Genomic DNA, 22881 nt, shown 5'->3' on the forward strand with positions numbered 1-22881 from the left:
TCAGTTAGTACTGGATTCAAGATACAGCAGTGGTGGCTTGGACCTACACATCTAACTCTAATGTTAATGTTAGGTGCCCTAGGTTTTCTGCCTTTGATATAGAAAACTATATTAATGGTATACTCATCCCCTTTCACCAAGTCTGCAGCAGTGCTAAATTTTCTTGCACAGCTCTGGTACCCCTCTAGTATGTTCAGTAGATGTATGGAGATCTCTCTTTTAATGCTACCTTTTCTTTGCTCAAGTCTAAGTTTCTAAGAACTGCATGATTTTCCTTCTCTTTCAGTAGAAGTAAAGGTAGAAAAAACGTATCAGCCAGATCAAGTGAGAAATTACATGCTACTGTTCCCTGGTTTAATTGCCTAGCAATTCACCAAACCAGTGAAACTCTCCAATTTAGCCAACTGCTGATACTCATTGTAACGATTTCTCTGCTCTTTTTAGCCGAATTAATAGAAGAAAACCTACTAAATAACTCATTAGTTTTTGTGGGGTTTTTTAGCTCATACTTACACTACTGGAAAAGTTCTGAGCATACTTTACATGGGGATGGGACGTTATAAAGCCTCTTGAGGGTCTTCAGTGTTATTCACCATTCTGTAAGACACAATGGAAAGATAAAAGAATGTTAAAGATTTCTGCGAAAGACAAACACAATCTGACTTCCTTGTTACCCGACTTACAATTATACAACAAGCTTACAGAGGGCAATTTCACAGCAGTTTCAGCAGGCAGTAGCACCAAATCACTTGTCATTAAAAAACCAACAAAACCCAAAGACAGGTGCCTTCAGAATCCTTCTCAATCACCCAATCCATCCCTCTGCTAAAAGGCAGTAGAATGTATACCAATCACTAAATATAGCCATGGTTAAGAAAAATGTTCCCTGGAACCACTGAATTTTCTTACATCATCTTTCAATTTATTCTTATTTTTAAATGGCTCATTAAAGCCTCACCCTCTTTCTTCCCTTGGCCTTCAGTGAGAGCTTTGACATAGTTTGCAATGGACCCACAGACTTAATGTCTGGCAAACATTCTTTTACACCCAAACACCTTACAAAATTATAACGACTCAAGTTATTAATGGATACTTCACAGATGTAACAGAGGCCAAGCAGCTGAGTATTCTCAGCTTGTGTACACACACAGGTTAAAAACTGGAAATGTCCAACCACCTTACTCTGGATAACCTGTAAGCAATCCAGACCCACATATAATCAAAGACATGTACTTCAACGCACATTGTAGATTCCTAAGGAGAAAGTTGATGTCTGGTAGTGTAATCAGTCCAGAGACAAAAATTTAAATCACAATTGATTTCTTTTGGCCACAAGTAAATTAATCTATGCAATCATTTAGCCTTATGACAGCTACCTACCCTTTTAACTCACAAAAGCTATTAAAAGGATTATTTGGCTAACATCCGCAAAGAGCTTAGAAGACAGGTACAATGTTCTGAAAAGGAATGACCTAATAGAATTTTCTTTAGCTATCACTGCTGATGTCTTTCTCCACAAACTAACATGGACTGAAAGTGCTTGAAAAGTCAAACTATTAACCAACAGGAAAGAGAAAGGCGGGATATTATACCCAGGCAGATGCAGAAAGAACTAGAAAGAATATTTGCACTTCAGGCTGTGGGCATATGGGAGCTGGAATATAAAACAAGTGGGTAGAGTAGCACAGGGATTTGCATGAGATAATTTACTCTGCTCCATAAAGAGATGTCTGTAATATTAACAGCCAAGCCTTGTGGACAGACGCATCTTGGCTCCTTCTCAGTAGTTAGGAGTGGTACAGACACAATGGCACGATACACCTGCTGGAGATTTTGGGGAAAAACTACATGTATTTCAGACGGAGTCCACACACAGACTATGCCATTGTTTATGTGGCTTTTTTCTTTCTTTCCTTTATAAAAAAACCTGAGGAACTCTCAGGGAAAAAGGCTGGGCTGAATGAGTTTTTCCCAAAGCCTTCCCACGAGGTTTAAGCCTGTCCCCACATGACTGCTCCTACCCAGATGTAGCAAAGGAAAGTGCTGAGTGTTTAGTGGGGGCAATGGTTGACAGCTGGCTGCTGCCATTTCCAAAACAATTTATTTGGCCCATATCTAGGTCTCGAGTTGCCTTCTTCCTCTCCAGGAAAGGAGGTCGCCAAGAGCAAGGTCATAGACAAGATGAGTGGTCCCAGCAGACTGTCACAGTTCAGGTACTGTGGCCTGGGAGAGAAACTGTGACACTGAAGTACTGATGGATGGAAAAAACCAACACACAGGTCCCTCACAGTCAGCCACCCCAAACCTTTTAAAGATGGTTCTACACCAAAAACACTTCTCTGTTAAACTGCATTTAAAACATACTCCCTGAAGCAATCACAAAAACCATGAGATCATTCTGTTGACTTATTGCCAAATTTTGAGTTTAATACTGAGAGCTGTTTTGTTTTCCAAAGGGGAAAAAAATTGGACTTAAATATATACAAACTTTCTGAAGGTCAGAGAGGCTAATGATGGAGAACTGGATTCCAGAGAAATATCTGCATCCAGGGTGAGGAGTGTGGAAGAAGCAAAGAACAAAACCCACAAAGGAAAGAGAAGATCACCTTCTGTCATCATGAAACGTGGCATTAAAACTGGAACACAAGGAGATGAGATAGAGAGCCAAAGAAAAGGCTGCAGTAACTCAAGTGTGAGATGACAAAGGCAGGACAATGATATCAGTGATACTAATGGAAGAGAAAAAAATATGGTACAGCCCTCAGATGTTATAAATGAAGAGCTATTAAGGATCTAGACCAAATCTGGATGTGAACAGAGGAGGAAGAAGGAACTTATCCAAGAGACTTCAGATCTGTGAGTGCAGACAGAGGACAATAGCATTTTGGCAGAAATAAACAGGAAAGAGTTCATGAGAAAACAAGAGAATATCTCTATTTTTGCTATGTTAAATGTTGAGGTGGCAGCATTACAGTCTGAACGCAATCGCAAACTGCCACAGACGGAGCCAAGCAGTAAGGCAGGTCAGGGAATCCTCAGGTCTGCCTTGGTAGCTGGACTTGTGAAAGTAAATGCAGTTACACAGAAAGAGAGGAAGCTAGCGCTTCCTACATCTGATGCCAGAACAGAATGGCTGCTATTGAAAAGGGTTACAAATAGTCTTTGACTCAACATTGGTCTAAAGTTCAGTGGCACAGAAATACCTTCCCTGCCCCCCTACACATGTAAAGATTGCTTAAATGGTTTTGTAATTTAAGGGCCTATCAGATGGGAAAACACCAACCCCTCACCTATAATTTTATTTAAAAAAATATTAAACCCAAACCAACATAGCTTCATTCACAAACAAATCATGATTTCTGAAATCATGAATCAATATCCCTCTTTCCCTCAGTCTCCCTTTAAGCATAAAAGGAAGCACCAAACCAGATTTGATCACCGCATCAAAGGCAGGTGTCACCACTATCTATAGTTGATATGCACGTAAGAACTCACAAACCTTTGCCCTTTTCGTATTATTCATTAAATAAATTATCTGCTAACACACAGAAAACACTACCAGCTCCCCTTCCTATTTCTGGTACAGACAATAAAAAACATTCAATGTTAATATGGAAACCATGGCCACAGTTGTAGGATCAGATGTAATGAACAATCTTGTCCCCAGCTTAAGTTGCTATAAAGGCAGCTTAAATTTACAATGGATGAGTCTTCATGGCAATCTGTTTTTCAGATATTAAAAATCTCATTTTCTCAGTGCCAAGGACAAGTGGAAGTGTGAAGCACTGGAGTATCAACTCTGCATTTGTCTCACTTGACATGAAATCATTCTCATTTTAGTCTAGATTTTAAATACTTTCTTGGGATCCACTTCAGTTTTCTTCATTTCTCACTGTATGCAATTAAATGTTTTGAAGTATGGTTTGCTCTGATCCACAATGCCTTGCAGAAGCAAGGAGGAAGTCACTTAGTAAAGATGAGGCTGATATCACTTATTTGGAAGAGAAATTAGTTTCCCCTTTTAATTTCTGAGCGAGTCAGATAATAAAAAAATAATGCCATCACTTTCTATTTCACTAATACCTTCCTTAGTAAATTCTTAAAAAGGGCTTTACAAATAATAAATTAAAAGCTTTTGTCCTTGGGGAAGAGAAAATCACCATTTTGTCAAAAGCAAAACATGATCAGAGGGGCTCAGCTCTTGGCTTAAAGCCATGCAGGGTAGTATCAGTGCTGAACATGGTATCTGCCTGAGGACATAGGCCCCACTACTACAATAGGACTATTACAGTACGGGCTATTGAAATGCAGAAGTTTCAGCTTCCTGATAAATCTCATGCATTGCATGGTGAAGAAATTCAGCCCTGAGAATTAAGTTCTACCACTGCTGAATTCCCAAAGGCAGATTCCCAATCCCATGCGAAATTACAAACCAATATGCCCCTAGAAGTAACAAAAAAATGTTGAAATTTAGGTCTTTTATTTAATGAACAGCTTAAGGTCCACAGGAATTGTCAGGTCTTCTGGCTGGACTCTGTGCATGTGTGTGCGCATGTGTGCATACCCACATTTCTATAAACATGGACTGTCACATTTCATCAGTTTCACCTTCTCTACACCGAGGCCAGCATGAAGTACAACAAACAACATGACTTAACTGATGTGTGGAAGACATCTTGCCTCAAAACAGCAAGAGACCAAGGACCCATCCATTCTAGTTCATTCCAGTGGTTAATCACTCTCTTCATTACAAATTTGTATTTCATTTCTACTTTGAATGTGTCTGGCTTCAGACTCCAGCCAGTAGCTCCTGTTATGCCTTCCTTTGCCAGCCTGGAGCCTTAATTCTTTGGAGATGCTAAGATGGGCTATTGTTTACCCAGTGCTTTTAAAACTCCAGGTACTGCATTTGTATCAAAACTTAAATTCATCTGGGTACATGCACAAAAGTAGGACTAGTGTCCAAAATACTAAAGCTAATCTAGGACTCCCTAGCCCATTTTCCCAAAATAGGCCTATTAGAAAAAAAAAAATAAAATAAAAATACACTGCCATATGACTTGAGGATGTGTTACACTTGTGCCCTGGAAAGCAAGATTAAGAACCTTCTCTAAGAACTGCCACCTCCTGAGCACACGCTGGCTTAGTGACGTGCAGCATCCAGTTTCATGCAGTCACTGTACTGCAAAGCAAAGAGAAGACTTGTTTCATTAAGTCTCCAGGCTCCAAGTTATTTAAATATCACTACTTTAAGTCAGTGCATTGATCTATACCTTGAGCACAGCCTCATGCAGACCCCTCAAGAAGGTGTGCAACAATCTGTCGTCAAGACTCACTGTCTAACAAGCAACACAGTCACTGCGTTTGCTGAAGCTCCTGCATTACCATGAACTGGCATTTGCAAGGACCACGTTGGCTGAGTTGCAAAGTAACAAGGCATGGATTCCTATGGCAGAGGTCTTATCTTCAGGGACAGGTGTAACCTTCTAATCACAGAATCATGGAACAGTTGAGGTTGGAAGGGACCTCTGGAGGTCCTCCTGTTCAGCCCCCCTGCTCAAGCAGGGCCACCCAGCACCAGCTGCCTAGGACCATGCCAAGATGGCTTTGGAGTATCTCCAAGGCTTTAAACTCCACCACTTCTCTGGGCAACCTGCACTAGCGCATCAAAGGGAGCAAAAGAGCATAGTTTTTGCAAACACAAATATTCTTAAGAAACTGATCAGAAGTTACCTCCAACCAATGTTGTGTTCAGTCTTACTCTGACCGCATTGGTTTACTACACCATTTTCAGTACAACCAAGGAGAAAGCCACATTTTGGGATTGTGGTGAGGTAATACAGTAGCATCTTGTCAAGCTTACAGCATAAGTTTTTGATGGGATCCTCTTCCTCAGAACTTTTAACTGAAGAGAAACCATCAACAGAAGCCTTCCCCCCCCTTCAGGAAGCATATACCTCAATTTTAGGATAAAGCCGGAATTGGTAAACTTAAAAGAGCAAGCACATCATTGCTTCCACAACATGCCCTGCAATAGGTCTCCACTGAACAAGCAGCCAAGGACTGCAGTTAAAACTGTTTCACTCTTCTCTCTCCAACCCCAAGCAAAATAAACCTCCTTACCCAAATTTAGTGGAATTGCCTGGAGTACAAGCCAGAGGCCAGGCCGTATATTGAAGCAGACTAGCAATGGGCCCTCTCCACAGAAAGCTTGAGGTCACAAAAACATGAAGCTTCCCAAAATCATCCAAGGCTTCCAGAAAAGCAGAAAAGTTCATCTGTATTTCACTGGAAAGGAACCCAAGTCACCCTAGAAATCCCAGAAATACATAAAAGGCAATACAGTCTCGGTAAAAGGACATAACTTAGTATTGCTTTGCCCTTAATGGCAGCTGGAAAATGAAATGCTGTCATCAAGATACATCTGCAGACACATTTCAGCCAAGAGCCCTGGGGTTATATTTTCATTATTGCTTCCAAATGAGCTTCCGGTCTTAACGTACCAAGCACCTATGCTATTGTATCTCCTGAATTTCAGTATGTTGTCCCCTCCAATCATGTCTAACAACTTGCCTGGAACCAAAGGCCAGCCCTGAATTAGCTTTTCTAGCTAAAATTACAAGTGAATCTTGACAGCAGAAGACTGACAGTAAGGCACATGAACTCAAGGCTAATAGTGATAGCTAACGGCTGCTACGAAGACTACTTCCTTAATGATCAAATAGGTTATCTTAATCCAATTACATCAGTTTGAGCACTGAAATGGATGAAGTGAGATGGTTGTTCACAGGTGAGAGAGAATTTAAGGAGATGGTGACTTTCAGTTGAGTGGTTCTGTTCAAAATGTTTGACACTGCATTGCAACAGAGCAGAAGCTATCACAAAATTAGGAACTGCATGTTAGACGACAACAGACAAGAGAAGAGAGCTGAAGGAGTAGTCCACTGCCAGCTAACTCCTACAGAGCTACAATGGGCAAGACATAGCCTAAAGTAGAATGAAGATTCAAAGCACTGACATGCCAACAGTAGGGATTATACCTTGAACTCTGTGGGTATGTACACCATAAGGCATATGCGTTCATCTGGACAAAACTGCAGATGGGAGATTGCCAAGTCCTTGAGTCCAAGCCTGGGCCAAACATACAATAAATAGAAGGCTCATTCAAAAAAGATCCCAATTAACATTAATTACCTTGACAGTTTTCTGCTAGGAATTCAGTGACACAGTTGCACCGGATATGCCAACTGAAATGAGTTTCTATATTGCCAATCATAATGTCTGCATACTGTGAGTATACCTCCACTGCAGAATACTGTTAGATGTGAGCATCTCTGCTTACTGTGTCTATTCAGGCAGGCTCAGGTGCAATCCATACCTGTGTGGTTACAACCGTAATAATGCTGCAGTTAAATTTCTCACCAACTGGAACTGCTGAAATTAATTACCATGCAGTATGCTGTGGAAGAACTCGACCTCCTGAAGTGCCCAAAGGTTGCACTAGTCTAGCTAGCACCAAGTATTGCTTTTGGCACAGAGGAATTACTTCATAGAATCAGAGAATGGTTTGGGTGGGAAGAGACCTTAAAGACCACCCAGTCCCAACCCCCTGCCACAGGCAGGGACCCCTGCCCCCAGCCCAGGCTGCCCCCAGCCCCGTCCAGCCTGGCCTTGAGCCCTGCCAGGGATGGGGCACCCACAGCTGCTCTGGGCAGCCTGGGCCAGCGCCTCGCCGCCCTCACAGGGAAGAATTTCTTCCTCATCTCTCATCTCCATCTCCCCTCTCTCATGTAAAGCCATTCCCCCGTGTGCCATCGCCACCTGCCCTTGCCCAAAGCCCCTCCCCAGCTTTCTTGCCGGCCCCTTTAGGCACTGGCAGGTGCTCTAAGGTCTCCCCGCAGCCTCCTCTTCTCCAGGCTGAACAACCCCAGCTCTCTCAGCCTGTCCTCACAGGAGAGGTGCTCCAGCCCTCTGATCATCTTCATGGCCTCCTCTGGACTACCTACCCTGTTTGACTGCAATTTGGATGTGACAGGATGCAGACCAAGCACGCTATGCCCAACAGTGCACACTAGGAACGAGAAAGAAGCTATTGCTATCATGGCTTCCAGGCCTCAGTGGTAAGCTCATTTACATTGGAGAACAACCTGACAGAGTTGCCCTGCATACAACACATGACAAGAGATACCCAACTGAAGGAAAACCAGCAACAGCAGCACATGCACAGCATCCTGCAGGTCCAAGATGGTCAGCAGTGCCTTCCAAACAGCCATCCAGGACATAAAACTTTTATAAACTAATCTAAGGCTGCTAGTAACAGGATATGCAAAGGTAAGAAAACATACTAGTTTTCCCAGTGTCCAGAGAACAACTAACCAAGGCTACCAGAATCAGTGCTTACAGAGCTTGGCTTTTGATCTTGCAGCTGTACAGGTTTACAAGTTGGACTTAAAGTTAACTATAGTTTTAAAGATGGACCTTCCCCTTTGGCTGTCAATTCCACTCAGACCTGCAGCCTGCTTGCTCCAAGAATACAGAAATGTCCACTAGGAAGACTAATGTTCAGTTGCTGTGTAGGTCATAGCTGGTGACAGGCAAGTTCAAAAGCACAAGTACTGGAGGCACTGCAAAACGTACAACAGCCTCAAGAAAACAGAGCATTCACCTAACCGGACTGGCAGAGACTTCATCTATGACTCTTCAGGGGACACCTACACACCTTAGCAGATGCCACCAAACCTTCTTTAGCAGAATTCCAGAAACTGTACTTGGCATCAGGTCACTTGACAGAGGGAGAGTAATTGTGAGACAGGGGTACCACAAACCCTTGGCAGGCACAGAAAATGCTACTACATGATCTCATGTGAATACGAAGATGCCCAATGCAAGATGCATGCATATTTAGCTGAAGCAAGCTGAAGAACCTATGTCCAGTTGCTAGCCTAAGAAAAGAAATCAGAAGTGTATTTATCTGCCATCACTAGTACCAGGAACAAGCACAGAAGAGAAATAAGTAATACCCTACGACTCTTTATTTTTGCATTGCTGTATGGCACAAAAAAGTATTAAGAAGAATGTGGTATCACTTGACAATAGCAAATGCACAGCATAAAATTTAAGTATTATCTTTTTCAAAACGGGTTTTGGATTTAAGATCGTCATCCCTTTTTCCCAAACAGTAATCTCCTAACACGCTGTACAAACAGTAAACTTGTTAGGAACTATACAGAACATTAAATGGTGTTCTGAAATGCTCTGTGAGCTCTCAGTTACTTGTAATAAAATAAGTGTGCAACCCTTTTCCATCCTCAAACAAGACTGCATTAAATTGTACCATAAAAGGAGACCGTGAGCATGGCAGCCTGGCTAATGTCTGCCCTCTGCCTTACAATTGAAGGTAGGTTTGATGATCAGTCATAGGGCACCCAGGGCACCCATCTGTTGTTCACTTCAGAATGTGATTAGTTATCAGAGAATCCGCATGTTTGCCAGCGGTGCTGGAACTGGGTTGGGATCTGGCAGATGTGTCCTCACTAGAGCAGCAGATCAAACAAGTCTCCTTGTCCCTCTTCATGCCCTTGTCAACTGGTCGTGATTAAAATATTGATCTATGGCTCTACCCTCCTTTTCTGCTTTCCCCTCTTCTTCCTCTCCGATGACCCAGGCTTTCATCAGGTCCACCTCTAAAGGTATTACCCACATCAAGCAAATAGTCCAGTCCAGTCCAAGTTTTCTTTTTCACATGCTTTGCCAGAAAGCCTGTGGGGCTCCTTCACCCCTGCAGAGGTACATGGTTCAGCAGATGCAACGGAAGGAGGACAAGCTTTTTTGTCCAAGGTAAAGCTGTACTCTGGCAATTCTATTCTCAAGACTCTACATATCTTATTTCTACCCACTGACTAGTTTAGAAGGGACAAAGATGACTTCAGTCAGCAGACTGGCAGTGATGAAAGTGTTCTGGTTGCAGTGGTGTTATGAAAATAAATTTAAAAAAAAAGGGGGAGGGAGCAATGTGCTTTCATAATTTAAGGGTTTGAGGCACTTCATTATTGGATAGCACCCTTGAAAAAGAGCAGTATCTGTCCATGAAAAGGACATTTGTTTGTTGCCTGAATAGCATATGAAGTAAGAGTAAGAATATGAAGCACAGAGTAAGAGATCAGTAAACTATAGGTCTTACTGCTAGAAGTATACCCTGTACAGAAACCTCATACACTCTTTTACGCTTCTGTCCAAATAAATAAATAGAAAAATAAAATATTCCTAAGCACCTATTAGAAGCAGCAGTAACATTCAAGCAACCATCAACTGGATACTGAAGCAGCACATCCTAAAAGCAAGCACCGTTACTTCCCCTATCTGTCCCTTTACCCTAGACAGCACACCCAAACGGAGATCACCTGCCAACTAGATATTCTTGCAAAGGCCTTCTCCCGCTTAACATATTAACAGGGATTTATAGGAGTGACTGTCTGGAATACTGCTTAACAATGTTAATAGTAGAGTTCCAAGAAATCGGTAATTTGGCAATTACAAATACAGCAATACATGCTGAAATACGTGCTCATGCTTGCTAAACCAGTAATCCAAGTTTTCTTTTAGCCCTCCTCATAGTAAGTGGTTTAAATTTAGTAGGAATGATTCACTTGGTGCAGGTTTGCTCACTCTAATTTTTTTTTTTTTTTTTTTTGTCATTTGGAATCCATCTTGGATGACATCTAACAGGAAGACTGGAGGAGGGAAGCAGAATCTGGCTTTCTAAAAGCCAGTCCACTAAACATAGTGTCTTCTATAATTTTGTCGCAACTTTACTATCTCTATAACTTGGCAATTTCCTCCTGCAATAACCAGCAGATATGGCGCAGACACATACCCAACCAGTATTCTAGAGATAATTACCCTCTAACCTGGGTCCAGGCTAAAAAAGGGACATTCCCTGTGGTCTGAAGACATACCCCATCCCCAAATGCTCTGCTCCAGCATTATGACCCAACTGCAGGAACTTTGCTTTGCACGAGCCAGCCTTGGAGGCAAGGGGTACATACCCATTTGTGTGTTTTGCTTAAAAAAAACCCCAAACACACATACCCCTACTTTGAGGCTTTGATTATGGAAGCCTCCAATTCTGTTCGTCTCGTAACTTGGGGGGCTTCTCCCAGAACTCGTGATCTTTGCTGCAGACACGGAGGAATTAGCCCAAGTTTAGGCAAGCTGCATTGCCAACCGAGCAGCACACAAGAAGGACAGGGCTGTTCAGCCTCTGTGCTCTGCCCACCGCTTAAGAAGAGCGGTGTCAGTGGCAGAAAGCCCTGACCACAGATGCAGAACTCTGGCAGGTGGCTTTTGACGCATGGAAGGTGACAGGGAAGGAGGTAGGCAGAAGAGCAGATGACAGCTTTGGGACAGCACTGTAGGACTGTTACGACAAAACTTTGCTAAATATATCTGCAGTGCAAAGTAGGTGGGTCAGAATATACCTCCAAGAGAAATCCGTATTTGGAAGCATAGCCCAAGTGGCAAGCTATATGTTCAAAGTAGGTATAAGCACAAGCATAAGGGCTTTTAGCAAGAACACCTGAAGGTTTTGGAGTTTCCCTTCCCTCCTCACACTTATATATTCAGACAAAAGCAAAAAGCAAGTCTGCTATGTAAAATAAGTCTTTAGCATGCAGGCCAGAAAAATTAACAGATGCACAGAGAGGTGAACTGACCTCCAGTCTCAAATGAAATTATTTGGGAAGCTTGGAACCAAATTGAGATGCTGAGCTACTGGCCTGTGTCATCTCACCTGTGACTGGGCTGAGACTCAGCAACTCATTCCACTTGTGACAAACCTGCTGAACTGCAAACGGTGAGCCAGTTATTCCCTGAACACACAGTACTCTCAGAGCTATAAAGCAGAATACGAATTCTTATGTCATGAATCCAGTAAGATGAGAACAAGAAGTAAAAAATAGAGAAGCTTTATTATGGAGAATTCCGAAAAACTGATGAATTTTGTTGGGCTGTGACAAAGTTCTGCTGAATTCTCCTAGAATAGGAAATCCAGATTCAGCTGTAGGAACTTATTGTAAGTGTTGATAAAAGCCAAAATTGCAGAACATTTGGAAATGCATAATTTAGTAGAGGACATCCAGTACAGATTCATAAAAGGAAGGTCATGCCTTACAAATCTGCTGAAATCCTTTTTATTATACGACCAAATCGTTAGGTTAGACAAGAGTGAAACAGTGGACATAAGTTATCAGGATCTCAGGAAAGCATTTGATTTTGTACCACTCAGACTGATTTACAAAGTCATAAAGCATTGTGCAGGGAAAAGGAATTGAAATGGATTAAAGAACATTTTAGGGGTAGGAACAAAAGCCACAGTGAGCAGAAGGAGTCTGAAACAAGGGAGATGTAAAGGTCAGTCTGCTACTAAATGCACAAAAATGGGCTCCAAGAAGGATAAATCCAGCTCAGCTACCATTTTAGAGGCAAGAATACCTGAATTTGGTGACAGAACTGCAGAAGAATATTACTAGTCGTTGGTAAAGCAGCATGAAGTCAGGTGCAGAAATATGGGACAAGTCAGGCTCAGCATTTGACAAAAGGACAGGAGAGATACTGCACCAACCTGTGGGATTCACTTGTACTAGAGCTGATGTGTGAAAGGACCTTCTGGCTGGGAATCTGAATTCATTTTAAAGAAGATTCAATAGTTTTATGGTCATTTATAAAATCTGCAGCTATGCATGTTGTGGTAATGATATGGGTAATTAAATCTCAAGCTTCTGGGAATTAAGCTGATAGCCTGAAAGGGTCAAGAAGAAAACTCCTGTACTTAAATCAGAGGAATAGCTTTGCAAGCTGGATAGGTGCATTAACTGTCCAGGGCTGACCACTACTTAACGCACAATCCTACATCAGATGGAACTCTAGAGTGATCCGGCTTCAACGCTCCACAAAAATTACCAGGATTTCATGTAGGGCACACCAACAGAAGCCGTCTTTTTGGACTTGCATGAAACTAGTTTGGTTAGCTCCTCTTAGAAAATTTTACACAGACAAAAAGTACTTCCACTTTTTCTGAGACTTTCAGTGGGTTGTTGGCAGTACCTTTTCCTGAAAACTGCCAATTATTCTCATCGCTGGTAGGCTGGAGATGGGGTCTGTTGCTTGATTACGATGCAAGAAGTTTTTAATCCTTGTATTTTCTTTCCCGAAAGAGTACAAAATCTTTACAACATCCTCATGAACTGGGGTAAAATTCTCCACAGAAAACTGAGCCTCAGCAACATGCTACTTGGCTCAAGGTCACCTGTGATAAAGATGAGAATAGAACGTGGATCTTCTGATTCCAACTCCTGTGCCCTGAATACTAGGCCATAGTGCTGCTACCACCACCTGTGGGGACAGCCTTTCAATTTCTAAGGCTGTCAAAACCCAGCAGCTTTTATGAGCACTAAAAATCACTTTAAATAAACTTCAGTTAAAAAAAAAAAGTTACCGGAGAACAGGTGGACTCCTGTGACACTAGAATTCTTCAATGCACAAAGAATCTTTCATCTCACTGTTCTACACGGCACCTTTAAATATTCTTCTACATAAAGGCATGATATGCAAGAGCAAAAGAATAACTGAGAAACAGTAATCCCGAACAGATCAACTGTGCTTTATCTACACAGATTCTGCTTTCATAAAAGCACAGAGGAAGGGGGGGGGGGGGGGGGGGGGGGGGGGAAGAAAAGTACATTCTTATTGTTTTCTGAAGCTTAAAATAACCACAAAGTGAGAAAAATCAAAGCTGTTCCATAGAACAACTAGGAAAAAGTCTCACCGAGCATCTGAGAAAGACAGTAAATGGCAGAATATGGAATTAAAGAGTGCTATGGTCACCATGCTTAGATCCTAAATTTGGTCTACTCTGAAACCAGTGTGGTTTGAACGGGAAGCATCTGCTAGAATGTATGTGCCCCATATATAATTATAGCTGTCATTGGCAGCAAAGGCTACAGTTATGGCTACCATTACATACTCCATTTTCACTTGCTAACTTCTCTGAAAACTTTCTTTTTTCAACTGTACTCCAATTGAATGCCCGCAATTTCTGCAGGAAACTTGCTAACTGTGAGAGACACAGAAGGCAAAGGGATGGAAAGGACTTGTACTAATCATCCATACTGAAGACAGGCAGAGTTGCCACCAATTTAGATTGATCATGGAGTTTTTCTACTTCCAGAAACAAGCAGAAAATACATTATCTACTACGGCTGGTTTTGAACCAAACAACATTTGTGCTTAGCTTTAACACAGGGTCCAGTCTGGTGCTAGGGGAAGCAGCAGGAAAGTGGCTGGCTGAAACGACAGCTAAAAAGACATTAATTTATTCCTTGTATTCAGACATTCCATATTTTTCAAAGCGTTGAGCTGTTCTGTAACATCTATGGGCTGCTGAGCTATTTCCCCTTGCTCCCAAAATTAACCAGTGCCACACCCAGGGTTTGTATGAACCCTTTTTTCCTCAACCTGTATTATCTGCCAGACTGACAATCTACAGAAAGCTCTGAAAAACCCACAAGCTTCCCCCTAACCAAAAAGCTTCCTAGTCACAATGCAGCTTATTTTCTAAAAACCCCTTTGCACAAGCATTTTCCTGGAGCTGTTTTCCTGAGCTGAGCCCTCTACCCTTTCATGCAGTCAAGCAGTCTTAAGGTACCTACTTGCTCCTGTCCAAATGGGTCAGGTCCCTACCAGCTCAAACAGCAGTTCAAAAGAGATCGTCTCAGAGCAAGGTTGACTTGCCTTCAAAGCTGCAGACCACTCTGTTGTACAGTGATAACACAATGAACAGAAACCATCTGAAGAATTATTCCAGCCCTGACTTTCATCATTTCTAGACGTGTCTTTCTGTTACTGTCTCCATGCTACACCCTGTATTTCAAAGATCAGGGAAGATTCTTTGTAATTCACCATTCTGACTTCCAGAGGGTTTTTTATATTTATGTAATTATATACACACACACATTTTATTTTAAACCCAAATAAACGATACAGAGTCCAATAAACTTATTACATTCAGTCCCACCACTCAAAAAAAAAAAAAAAAAAAAAAAAAAAGGAGAAGCAGCTGTTGGAGAGAAACCCAGGACCCTGGCAGTTTTACACGTGTGTAGTTCAGATATTAAATTTACAATGGTTGTCAATTAAAAAAAAAAATTGTAAGATTTTTTGCGGTGTGGATGCATGCTTCTATCCCCTCTGCAGCCAGCTGCTGTCATACCACAGTTAAACCAGTAGCATCCTCCCAAAACATGCTTCAAGAGGCATGGTTGTACCAAAGGTGGGAACTGTACTTTCCCTGTACATCTTGATGCAAGACCAACCATTAATAAGTTTCTAACAATTATAATTCAGAAAGATCTGTGCAATATCTGCTGCGTACCAGTGACACTAACAACTGGCAGTACCAGCAATAAGCTGCTGGTTTATTTCAGCCCTTTTGCCTACGCCACAAGCTTCCAATTTTAAGGGGAATTAAAGAAAAAAAAAATGTAATTCTTTAATTCACACATTACTTGCAATTTGATTCTGAACTTTTGTGTAAGCTTCCTGGTCTTCTTTAAATGCATGTATGTTGCTCTGAGGGATATTCAACCCATTCAAAGGTCTACACACCAAAATCCAGATAGGAATAAGCATAAAGCCTTTCCTATGCATGCTTTTAGACCTATCACACTCTTCATCTTACCATCTTCCTTTAAGCCGGACAGGTAGTATCTTGGAAAGTTTCTCTTCCCATCTGAGAAGTGAAAATTTTGACTCTAGTTACTAAACAGAAGTATCCAAGTTTGGAAATTGGCTGTCCACCAGAGGACTGGAGGATATATAAATCAACACATCAGTCCTAAAATGTAAAAGCTACTGTTTAATGCAGTATGCCAAAAATAAAATGTGAGTTCCTCTAGACAGTCTGCAACAGGCAATTATCTAAAAAACAATTTTTCACATAGTTCTGCACATTCTTGCTGACTAACAATTCCGCTGCCAAGCACAGGAGACTGTAGGTTTAATTTTTTTTCCCTTTTTAGTTAGTTCTAAGAATATTATCCAACATACTGACTTATATGAAGGGGTAGTTTCAGCTTCATCTATTACTTAGATCTTCATGATTCTTTACATCCAGTTGATGATCTATTGACACATTTATCTGTTATGTAAATCTCTGTCCTCATCCACACAAGGATGCTGTTTTTTAAGCCAGTTTAACCTGTTTAAATATGACTTACCATTGAAAACACAGCTAAATTCCCATGACTGAGGTCAGTCATATAATTTAAAGATCTAAAAGACATTCAAAAGTTACAGCAGTAAGACTGCTGCAAGATCCTCCAGAGAACAAAACAGCACAGCAGTCTTTGAGGGTGTTTGGAGACCATGAACTACTTCTCTCCCTCAACTTCCACTTTTCTAAAGTACCAAAACGTTTGGGTTTGGGGTTTTTTTGGGTTTTTTTAGGATGTGAGTGCAACTTTACTGCATGCATTGGGTAAGAGCTCTCTCTGATCTAGTAGCCAAAAGAAACGATATTCCTAGATTCACTTTGTGCTACCCACCCACCCACACCCACCCCCGATTCTCTTTACCTAGAGACAGTGTAAGAGACGACATGTCCCTGTAAGAAGATGCCAGTTACCAAATAGGCAAGGTACCTTAAAACAGTTATTTTAAAAGCAAAATCTGGCGGATCACAACAGCACGCTTGGCAAGTATCATGACAGACTGTGCATGCCATGACAGCAGCAGGGCTAAGATGCCACTCATTCAGAAAGCTCACAAAATTCTTTCAGGATCTTAGCAAGCAAATGGAGCAGGAGAAGCTACGACCCCAATATTACCTACACCTCAACCCTGGGCCTCTCCACTCTAGGAAATTACAATATTGTATTACTTTAAGTGATATAATTTCCTCCCTCACCTCTTTACAGCAACATAAAGATGCTTTTATTGTTATTCTTACAGAAACAGGGGAACAAGTATACTGAAATAATTAACCCCTCACCATGTCAACACTGTCCCCCATGCAATCCTACTATTCCAGCAGAAACCACCCTTCCCTCCCCTCACAGCTCGTCAGCATAGCTACCCAGCTAAACCCTTCCAACACAGGCCACCAACTCCACTCCACATTCTGAAGAGGATGGTTTTACCTTGTCCCCTCTGGCTGGCATTGGGGTGCTCTGACTAGACATAATGAGCTCTACAATTACAATTCATACAGTGAACTACCTGTATCACTGGAAAGGGTTAATGACCAAAGAGTGCTGGTAGATTCCCTGCTGTTCTCACCAAGGATCTGCACCAAGGGAACCATTTAAGGATTTACAAGAGAAAAACACAAGTGGGGTAACTTTGACAGGCTCTTTTTTTTTTTTTTTTTAGGATTCTTTAGAATCCAAATGAGGTAGTAAAACATCTTAGCCATTCTCCCACTGCCCTCGCATGCATAGTTAGCACTTGCTCTTCTTTAAGCTCCAGCTCCTAGAGTCAAATGATAGAAGGAAAAGTGGAAAAGCTGAGAAATGTAAATAAATACATCTTACTACCTTAAGAGAGAATCAAACCCTTCACTTACCGAACCCTGATTTAATAACAATTTTTTTGTATATTTGATGCTGTAAATAACAAACCGGTTAATTTCAAAAGACTGCTTACACCCAATACTTGGAAATATAAAGTTCTCTGCAAAAAAACAAATGGGATTGGTCTAAAAAACTCTCTTAACCTGTAAAGGGAGTTTGGAGCCACTCTCACCTGTGACTGAGACTGACAGGTCAAGAACCAGCAAGTGGCCCTGCTGGGAAGCACTGCACAGCAGATGAGCTGCAGAAAGCAGGTCAAGTAGGCTTATGGGGAAAACTGGTAACAGATTTGGGCGGGGCAGAGAAGGGATGCCCAATGGCCTGAACTTTGTCAAGTCATAACATACGAAGCTGAAGCCCTGAGCATGGTTTCTGCCACTTCTTCAACTGCAAGATAAAGGCTGAGTTTCCGCAAATAGTATTTTCACTGTAAGCAGAGACTGGCTACTGGGCTAGTCTGACTGTCAGTCTGACCCTGTAGGGATATTATGTTCTTAAATGGCCTGGGCACAATTTATGGACAGCCATTCCACAAGCCAGAGCGCGTGAGTATATTGTAAAACATGGTACATCAGAAAAGACTCACTCTACAAGGAGAAAACTGACACCATAAGTCAACATCCAGTTGGCTGGGGGAAAGGGAGGGGGAATGACACACACATGCATATAAATGGATTAGATCACTGCCTCACAGTTGCACAGAGCAATCTAGTAAGATTTACTTTTAATATTCTTAAAATGTTTTTATTTTTTAAATATAAGACACAAAGTGCCCTATTTTTCACTAGCCAAAGCCAAACTTGAAATAACAACACAGTCTTAAGTAGTTAACAGACTACAAAACTCACCGTGATTTCCAGTCAGCATTACAGAGACTTGCAGAGTAACACTGTGTACCCATTAACTCAAGTCCACAATTTGGCCAGAATTTGTTTTGCTGCATTACAGCCAAATCACTTTTTGTGTCTGTCTTCCTCCTACGTGGGATTGCCTTAGCAGAACAGGATGCCAATACTGAAAGCACTGACTGTCTCAGACTTTACCATCTTTGATTAAGAAGGCCCTTTTATTGCAGGATCACTTAGACTTTACAGATAACTGTTGCTGCATTGAGATGAAGTTACTGGCAGGAAAAGCTTACAGCAACTCAGGGAAGAGCAACCAGAATATTAAGACGCCCCATGTGAGCTATTCCAGAAGCCCAACACAGAAATTATTTTCCTAATATCAACTTTTTGATGAAAATTAGGTCGACTATTTCTTGTACTCCTCACAGCAGATGCAGAAAACTGCATATTGGTCATTTCCTAACAAGAAACTTTCACACTGGGGTTTGAACAACTCTTGGCAACTGGGTGGGTTTCACTTTCGATGTCCTTGCCCTTTTCTTCCACTGCAGGAATCCTCTTGGAACTCAACTCTCCATACTTTTACTGCCACATTTTCACCTTCTACATTAACTTGATTTATATTAACACCACCTTGTTTCCAGTCCTGTTCCTGCCCCACATTCGCATCCTATTTTTGTTTGCCTGTCCAACTGAGCAAGAGAAAGTAAGTGCTACACCTGGCGGGAACTGCCTCTACCTGGCCTGATAAACAGTAATCAAAGACTGCAAATCTGTACACCTACTCCCATGTCCACATTTTTGAGGGACCAGATACATAATTGTATCAAGGTGCTTCACAGCAATGGGTAAGAAATCCTCATATTTTATCAAAGCTGGCACATATCCTGAAGGATACCCTTTCCATCTCATTTTATATCTACTACCCCCTGTATTAAAAGTATGCGTAAATAGCAGTTACCACACTTAATTTCTCTTTGACATTTGATATTTCTATTCTGTCTCACCTTTTTTTTTTTCTCCTAAATGGATGTTCCAATATATAGAAACTGGCTCAGTACGTTGCAACAACCACCTTATGCTTTGTATTCAGATATGTGCAAAGGTTTTCTGAGACAGAGAATTAAAAACCTAATCTAGGCTATAGGACATAAGCACCCAAGGATGCAACAACAGACATTTCTAGTTTATCATAAGGTCATACGTACCATTACTTCTCTGTTCCAGTTTTACAGACCTGAACACAGCAACAGTATTTTGCATTTACATAAAGGCTTTTATTCCCCATTAGAAAAAAATATTTTCTAACTTATTAAGCAAAGCTTAACATCTGAAAAAAACTGGTAAATGTATCGCTTTGTCATTTCCAGGAGCAGTCACTTGAATGATGCAAAGTAAAGCTATTTATCATAGCATCGCCAAGGAACACAAACAGCAGCAAATGAATGACCTGACAATACAGAATTCACGTGAAAACAGAGTGACAAAATGTTGGGACCTCACTTTTCACCCTGATTTACAGTATAGCATATTCAACAACAGAGTTCTGGTAAATTAACTTTTTGAGGTATTTGTTTTAAGGTGGTACAAAAGTACATTTTGAAGATATTTTTTGTCCCCCTGGGAAAATGAGAGGCCCTGCAGCATCTTCCAGCCAAATACAGACAGAATTCTCAGCAGAGCACAAGCACTGTGCTGTAAGAAGCACCACAGGTTTCATCCTGTTGAAGAAGCTGGGAAGGTATCATCTGCTTCACCCAAAACTGTTGCCTTTCTTCCTAATGGTGAATATTTACACAGTGCCTGAGAATGCAGAGCAATAAGCAAATAGTTAATTACCAAAGGATATAAGGTGCTCTTTACAGTTGAGACAAAACTGTCATCATCCCATCAATTTTAATAAAATAGAAAATCTGAACAGACCAGTATCTCTTGTCTATTCTTATTCAATCTTCATTATAACTGCTCTATGGCTTCAACAAGGACTGTGGTCTAGGAACAACAAAAACAAAAAAAAAAGTGTGAAAGACAATTGGTTTTCATCACAGGAAAACAGAACTGTCTGTCTGCCTCATTAGCTTTGTGAATTTAAACAGTGACCAAACCACTTGAACTTCTCTGTGAGGCAGACACACTTTATGCTAAAAATAAATTTAAAAATCTGCTATTAAAGTCCTTCAGAGAAAAGAAAAAGAAAAAAAAAAAAGAAAAAAAAAAAAGAAACCCAATATGTATTCCATGCTGAAAACTATTTTAGTACATTTCTTTCAGCTTGATTACCAAACCTAGGTTGCATTAACCAATAAAAAAATGCTAGGAAATTACCTGCATTCATACTAGATTTCATAAGGGAAGATTAAAAGGAGGTTTTTAATTAATTTTTAATTGACTTTTTAAAAGTTCTATCAAAATTTTGGTCAACTATTCCAAAGCATAAGCTTACTATACGGTTATTTACAATTACACGTAAAATATTTAGTAGCATTAGATGTTGCTGTCTTTGGGGGAGACCAGGAAGGAAGTGAAACAAGTCCGACTCCTGAATGGTGCAAAGTACAGCATGAGCACCTGGAAACAGTCTCAAGTTCTAAACCACTTTTTCCCTTAGAATAAATACTTTGTTCATTTTAGTTTATTCATCTAATTCAAATCAATGACTTGCTCATTCAAAAGCTGAATAACCAAGTGGGAGTTTAAAAATAAAATAAAAAAGAAAAAATGAAGCAGGAAAGCTTGTTTTCCTCTTCTAATCTGTGAATAATAAAAGAGGTAAAAGAATAAGATCTGCCAGCTCTCACAACTTAAGGACACAGTATCCAGAAACAGTTCAGTTCATTATCTGCAGATAATGCTATCTTTAATGAATCAGTTTTAAAATGTAAAACGTTTATGAGATGGTTTTGTCACCTTCTCAAAAAAATTTTTTACAGTAGCTTTTTAAGATAGCTACATTTAAATACAAATCTCGAACCTGTGAGGTATTTTTTACACTTAGTTCCAAACCTCATCTCTATAGAGCTCTCTTGCCATTTCTAGAAAATGTAAATGTTAAGGAATTTAAATGAGGATTTGTTAAAATTATGTACCTGCTTAAGGACATATCCCTGCCCCACTTTTACCCTACCAGTTAAGCATTCCCTCTCCTGCCCAAAGACAGAAATTAAGAAATTAACTTAAGAGCTATACCTGTTTGCAAATAAACATGTTTCAAATTGTTACCAGCCAACGAAAATCAAACCTGTCTTTAGGAAAATAAAGAAAGTACAATCCCAAAACAAGATTAAAATCAATGATTTAAATCAAAGCTTCCTTCTTGCTGATGTAAATCAAAGTGATTTAAATCACCGCTTTTGATCAATTCACTCATTTGCATAACCTTTATCGTTTATCCCTTAAAATGTCATCTAGGGGCCAAAGTTAGCTGGGTATTTTTCTAAATCTCAATTCACCCAGCATAAGTAAGGCTTTTGTGTTCTTATTTAAAAATTTATAAAATTCACTATCAACTAATACATTTCCATTACTCATGTCTAATCATATTTGGGATGCTGAAGTGGTTTAGAAGATAAATGAATGCACATTCTGCAGTAATCCCAAGTAAAACTAGAAATATATTGCAGCTGACAGTGGCTCTGTGGATGTCCTTACCATCAACAAACAAGCAAACATGCTGATGGGACAAACAAGTGTTTACAAGATCCCCTCAGCCCATCAATTACCTTTAATACAGTTGGGTAGCTAGGGGCTATTGATCTACCGTGGTAAATTTTCACAGCATGCTGTTTTCCTGCATTGATCATTGGACCAAAGCAGGGATTAACATAGTGTAGGAGCTCCTTCATTAAAGAAAAACTGCCTTTGCTAAAGGCAACAAAATGTTAGCTAGAACCTACCAATCTCTGCGCTCCTGAAAGCTGGCTTTTTGTTCCAGTTCTCCCTGGCCTGCTCTGGTCTTTCCTATAGAAACTATTTCTGATGTCTGTCCTTAGATCTTTCCCAGTTACCATAATTTTTGCCTAGTTTCCTTCACCCTCAGACTCTTCACCTGAGCCTTTCGAGTGATTCTGATATCGTCTGTCCAAACCCGTTTGTAAACCAACTCTCCTCCATGGTTCTCCCTTCTTCCCTGCAGCCTCTAGTTCAAGGTACAACAAGGAAAGGAAATGCTGGAGAAACTGGAAGGAGGCAAGCACACCGAGGAAACTCAGGATGTCAGAATCATACAAATGAAAAAAAGTTACCAAGCACAATGGGACAGGACAGCGCAGGAGTCTCTTACTGAGAATTCAGACAACGCTTTGCATGCACAACATTTTACACAAACTACAACTCTCAGAAATGAAGACTGAACATTGAGTGCTTTTACCTTCCTTACTGGTATACACAAAAGCAAGACTGTCTCAAGTACC

General features: G+C 40.7%; 1 protein-coding gene across 25 annotated transcripts in view; it reads right to left on the minus strand.

Moving 5' to 3' along the window:
• The window catches only part of HMBOX1 (homeobox containing 1), a 119880-nt gene that overhangs the window by 72373 nt on the left and 24626 nt on the right, over positions 1-22881 (minus strand). For all 25 annotated transcript variants that reach the window (XM_056342718.1, XM_056342707.1, XM_056342717.1 and 22 more), the window contains one exon: positions 514-597. In XM_056342718.1, the coding sequence (XP_056198693.1) occupies positions 514-536 (23 nt within the window). In that variant the 5' untranslated portion in view covers positions 537-597. The remainder of the gene's footprint in view (positions 1-513; positions 598-22881) is intronic.

Source organism: Falco biarmicus, chromosome 6, assembly GCF_023638135.1.
Source record: "Falco biarmicus isolate bFalBia1 chromosome 6, bFalBia1.pri, whole genome shotgun sequence".
Lineage (NCBI taxonomy): Eukaryota > Metazoa > Chordata > Aves > Falconiformes > Falconidae > Falco > Falco biarmicus.